This window comes from Clytia hemisphaerica, unplaced genomic scaffold, assembly GCF_902728285.1.
Source record: "Clytia hemisphaerica strain Z4C2 unplaced genomic scaffold, Clytia hemisphaerica genome assembly, whole genome shotgun sequence".
In the NCBI taxonomy this organism is placed as follows: Eukaryota; Metazoa; Cnidaria; class Hydrozoa; order Leptothecata; family Clytiidae; genus Clytia; species Clytia hemisphaerica.
The window spans coordinates 9976-15164 of record NW_027103734.1 but is presented as its reverse complement, the minus strand read 5'-3'; the positions used below and the strand labels follow the sequence as shown (position 1 = coordinate 15164).

Below are 5189 nucleotides of genomic sequence, written 5' to 3'. Positions count from 1 at the left end.
TTTAGGAAAAAAGCTTAGGGTATATATCCTAAATGTTTATCATTTCAGAAAATCATTTATCTGGTGTTTTGAAAATTCAAAGAACAATGAGATAAATAGAATCACAAAGTGCTCGAAAGAATATTCGAAATAAGCTGAGTGAAATTCATAATATGCACCATTGCAATGTCTTCCACGGACCCAACAGCTGATTGGTTGAAAGTGACGTTTTGATTGACTTTACGTCACTTACAACCAATCAGCTGTCGGGTCCGTGATGTAATGTCAGAAGACATTGCAATGATGCACATCATGAATATCAAGAAAAAAAAAACTTATATACATCATATTCTTGTCTCCCGAATAGACGAGGGGGGGGGGGTCTGAATAAGCAGGGGGTAGGAAAATTTTCTAAATTATAATAAGCGGGGGGGGGGGATGAAATAAGAGGGGGGGGGGGTAATTTAAAGACAGAATTTTTTTAAACTGATATCAATTTTAACAACAAAAAAGAAACTTTAGCAAATAAACACGTAAAATAAGGACCAATACTGACAAAAAGGAAAATTTTAACAAGTTTAAGGTCTATCTACACTGTAATAAAATATTGAATTATTCGAATTTAATTAGCGGGGGGGGGGGTCTTAATAAGAGCGAGGGGGTGGATTTTTTTTCTCCTAACAATAAGCGGGGGGGGGGGGGGGCGTCTATTCGGGAGACATCTAATGCAATCTCTTCAGACAATGTGGTGTTTTGCAGATGTTCTGTTCAAAGGCAAGAAAAGCAGCGTCATTTCCATGGTCTTCTCTTTTAAGATAATATATGTCTCTCGTTGGTTTAAATGTTACAATCTTGAACAGGTTCTATCAACAATAAACCGTTAGTTTTTCCATTTCCCCTTCTTCTCTTTTCGTTCTCTTTTTCTCACCACCAACGCGATATAAACAATCAACACCAATAACCAAACTAAAGCTAACATTGATGTACTTTTAAATAATGTTCGGCCACCGTATTTCTCATAAATGATTCCACTGATACTTGAACCTATAATTGTTCCTAATCCATAATGAGTTGTGTTGAACAAAGAAATCAAAGTGGTCATTACGGGAATGGGGCATGTCTGCCGCAAATGTATCAATCCACCTGCAACAAACATCACAGCAGACAAGGCATGCATAGGTTGAAAAATCAACACCAACCAAGGATTTTGAATGTAACTGACTCCAAAATACCTGACGAGGTATATAAGAAATGAGAAAGCAAATGCTCTCCACGTGCCACCAAGGAATTTAACCATATCTTGACAAAATGCGAACCCAATGATAGATGCGAAGTTTGAAAACACAACTGAAAGGGTTAGGAGAATGGATGGTGCGTTCATTTCTCGGAGGTATGGGTATAAGAAATTCATTGATTGCGAATATTCAAGTCCACTCACGAATGTAGTCAAGTAGAAAAATATCGTTTCCGGTCGGGACAGAGTTCTGATCAAGGTTTTACGCAAGTTATTTCTAGATTTGTTCAAGCTGATATCATTCTTTTCGTATTTTTGGCTTCCTAACAGCCTTTTCTGGTCTGTTGTCTGCTCACGTTGATCTTCACAATCAGTATCAAGGTCTGTAGGCTTGCTGTAAAAAGACAGTCCTTGGAATAGAGATATAGTAGAGATACAATAACATACAGTGAACAGACCATAGACTACAAAGATACCAGTATAGCAAGTTATGTTCGATGCTGGGAAATAATCGATTGCCAGGTTGGTGATCAGGATTCCAAATGCTCCACCGAAGCTGGAAAACATTCGTTGTCGGCCGTAAGCTACTGGGCGTGTTGTGGCTAACTGGCTACGCCGCATTGTTCCAGAGTCTACAAAGCCCACTGCACTCCCTTCAGCAAATGATAAGATAAAGTTGATTGAAAACATAGCGAAATAAAGAGTCCCAAAAGTACTTGCGTAGGTATCTTTTTGGGTTGTGTTTTGGTTTGATTCTGATACCTTCCTTGGTATATTTAAGTTGGAAGTTCTGTTCATTGGGTTTCGTTTTTGAGATATAACTCGTGATCGAGCATTGTTTGATGAATAGAAAGTAATGTTTTGGTCCAGGGAGTTTATTGTAAGATTTTTATACAGTGAAGTTTTAAGAGATTTCGTGACATTAGATCTATTTGATACGCTGAGAGCATTGTTTTGGAGGTAGTTTCCAGTTGTAAGTATACTGTAATTTGACGCATTTATCACCTGCGAGGACAAGTTGATACTACTTGAAGTAGTGTCTTTAACGTAAGGACATTTGTTGGTTTCAGGGTTTCCAAAATGTAGTCCAACAAAAGGTTGAGTGGAGATGGTCAATAGAGATGTGATGCACATCAAGAGAATCACAATACGGTGACAATGCCATTTATCAGCGATCAATCCCCAAAATGGTCCTCCTAAAATCATCCCAATCATCCTGTGATAAGTAAATGATAATATTTAGATTATCTTTGAAATTCTGCCATTTGGAAAGTTTATTTTTAAAAATGAGCAAAAGCTTTTCGATAAAAATTCTCTATGCAAGTGATGTAGACATCTAAATTACCATATCGTAATATTTTTAACGAGAATATATTACCCTAACACAATGAAAATATAGTCACCAAAATTTTTCAAAGGACATTGGTTTTACAGAGGTTGCAATGTCCTTTTCTGGGAAAGCCTTGTCTTGCGAAAATCCCGAGACAGCTCGAGTGTGTCAATGAGGTGAATTTTCTGGTCTGTAAAATTTATCAAATTTTGCGATTTTCATAATGAAGAGTATTGAGCTCAAATTTAAACGTATAAACAAGTTCAGAATATTGTGTAATTGATTTATTGTGAAAATATAACCTTTTAACTGAAGTTTAGGGCAAACTCTTTTGTTAAAACTGTCAAAAACCGCGAGTAAACGACTACTGAAGTAAGGTCCCAAAATTGCTGTTTATCAAAAAAAGCAACGACTCGGCCGAGAGTTAAGGGTCAAAAACAACTGTTTAGGGTGGCCTGCACATAGGGGCACCTGATCTAGGGTCGGGGCTAATTTTATGGCTTAAATATTTTCTTCAGGAAGTTATTTTGTCGAAGGAATTTTCGAAGTCCAGACTTTGATCTCTGTTTATTCGAGATAGGGACCATGAAAAAATAGCCCCGACCCACGGTTCGGTCCGCAATTTATCTGGCTTTCAAGAAAATCTAAAATGGCTTTTTGATAGCCAATACAATCGCTGCATTTGCAGGTTTAGTGGGCCCCATTACTCTGCTAAAGAAAATTCATTGGATTTGAGAAAACATCAAAATTACAGACCAGACAAAAAATTACGCAATGCCCTCTACAAGCCATTGTGATTGGCTGATCGGGAAAAAGACGTGAGATCTGATTGGCGTAGAAAAAATTGAATTTTCTTTAAGAAGGAGGCGGGGAAGAAAAAGAGGCGAAATGTCTCAAAATGAACTTCAAAAATCAAGAAACTTGCAAAAATTGAAAGGAAAGAAATGAATTTTATTCTTCTTGTGAAATATTTTATAGCTCATTCATAGGACGGGGATGTATCTAAACTAGAAGGACTAGACATCAGATTTAGAAGAACGAGACAAGGTGTCTTTTTGATACACAATGCACCAGAATGCACAATATATTTTAAACTTTCTGTAGCTCAGACATAAAAAATCCAGAAAAAAATGACTCCAAAACCATCTGAAATCCATTTTTTCTACATCCTGAAGAAAAAGAAAGAATATAAATAAATCTAATATAAATCAAGATTTGTGTCATCAATCCATAACCTTATAGAGATAAAACTTTCAGTGAGACAGGGATGGTTAGCATAAAGTACCCATCTTTTACTTCCATTCTCTTTAAAGACCATAATAGCATAACATAGCATTTTAATCTACATTCTGCCAGAACAGGGATCTTAGAAAATGAAAGAGCCTTAGCTCTTATGTAGGGAAATTAAATATCTAAAGTGAGGAGAGTGAAGGGGGTTTAGCATTTGCCAGCAAATAATAATGAGCTGAGTCAGGCTGGATTCTCCATGAGTTTCGACCAATTTTGAGGTGGTACCACAACTCCTGCTTCAGTTGACAGTGAGAGAATTCTCTTGCTCTTGTCATCTGCGACTTATAATATCAAGAATCCACAATTAATAAAAGTTAACTAACCTTTGTTTTATTGTAGTTGAGCTCCAGCACGCATTTCAAATTCAAAAACATCTCAAAACTGAAGAAAGCTCGGTTTTTTCTTCTTCCCATCTTCTTCGTTCTTAAATTGCACTAACATCATCATCATTGACAACACCAAAAAAAATCTAAAGCTTTTTGGAGAATAAAATAAAGAATTGTAAACAACAAAGAAGTGAATAAAAATGAAAACTGAAGCTATAACTCTGGGCAAAAATATTAAATGCCCTTCCAATAAACTTGTGCATCCAAAATACAGTTAAAATTACTAAGAAGTGTTTCCTGATTATAGATCATAATTCTTTGAAAGAAAATACATTTTGACTCTGTTAAATGAAAAGAATACCGGTATGCAACAATTAGAAAAAGAAAATATCAGAGTCCTTCCCCTCTCAGAAAAAAAGATTTCAATGATTTCGAAAGATCGAGTGACAAATAACATTTTCCAGACTGTCCAGATTGAACGTACTTACTAAAATAAATTGTTTCAAAACATTCGAAAACATTTGCGCGCTCGTGTGAACACTAAAAAACATTCGATTTTCAAAGCGCTGCTTACATTTGAAAATTCGAATGTATTTTCGGCGTAAAGCTCTGTTTAGACTTAAACACGGAAAAAACTACAGACTCGCAAAATTCACCTCATTGATTTCCTCGAGAGTTAAAAGGCCCCTGGCCTGTTGTTAGGTCGGGCTTGTCAACATGGCACATTGCTAGTTGTTTGCAAAAAAAAAAAGATCTGCAAATACCTTAGACCTACAATGAATCCAGCTTCAGCTTTATTTAAACCAATACTGGTGAAAAACATCACCAGATTTGGTTGCAATCCACTCCGCATGGCACATTCAAAGAAATAAGCACATTTAGATGAGATTGCATTTGGATTAACATGGTACCATTTGTGTTTGGATGTTTTATGTTTTTCCTCAGTTTCTTTTCCTTTGTTTCGATTTTCTTGTTCTACTTTCAATTTGTCTCCTTCTTGATTTTCTTTGGATTGCAATCCAGATGCCAT

The 5189-nt window shown here is 36.2% G+C and overlaps 1 protein-coding gene across 1 annotated transcript; it reads right to left on the bottom strand.

Moving 5' to 3' along the window:
* Nucleotides 1-859: 859 nt before the first annotated feature.
* LOC136805004 (major facilitator superfamily domain-containing protein 6-like) lies at nucleotides 860-5189 on the bottom strand. The gene is made up of 2 exons (XM_067061535.1): nucleotides 4924-5189; nucleotides 860-2429 (listed from the first exon to the last, which is right to left on the bottom strand). Exons 1-2 carry the CDS (start codon nucleotides 5187-5189, stop codon nucleotides 860-862), a joined length of 1836 nt encoding a protein of 611 aa, XP_066917636.1.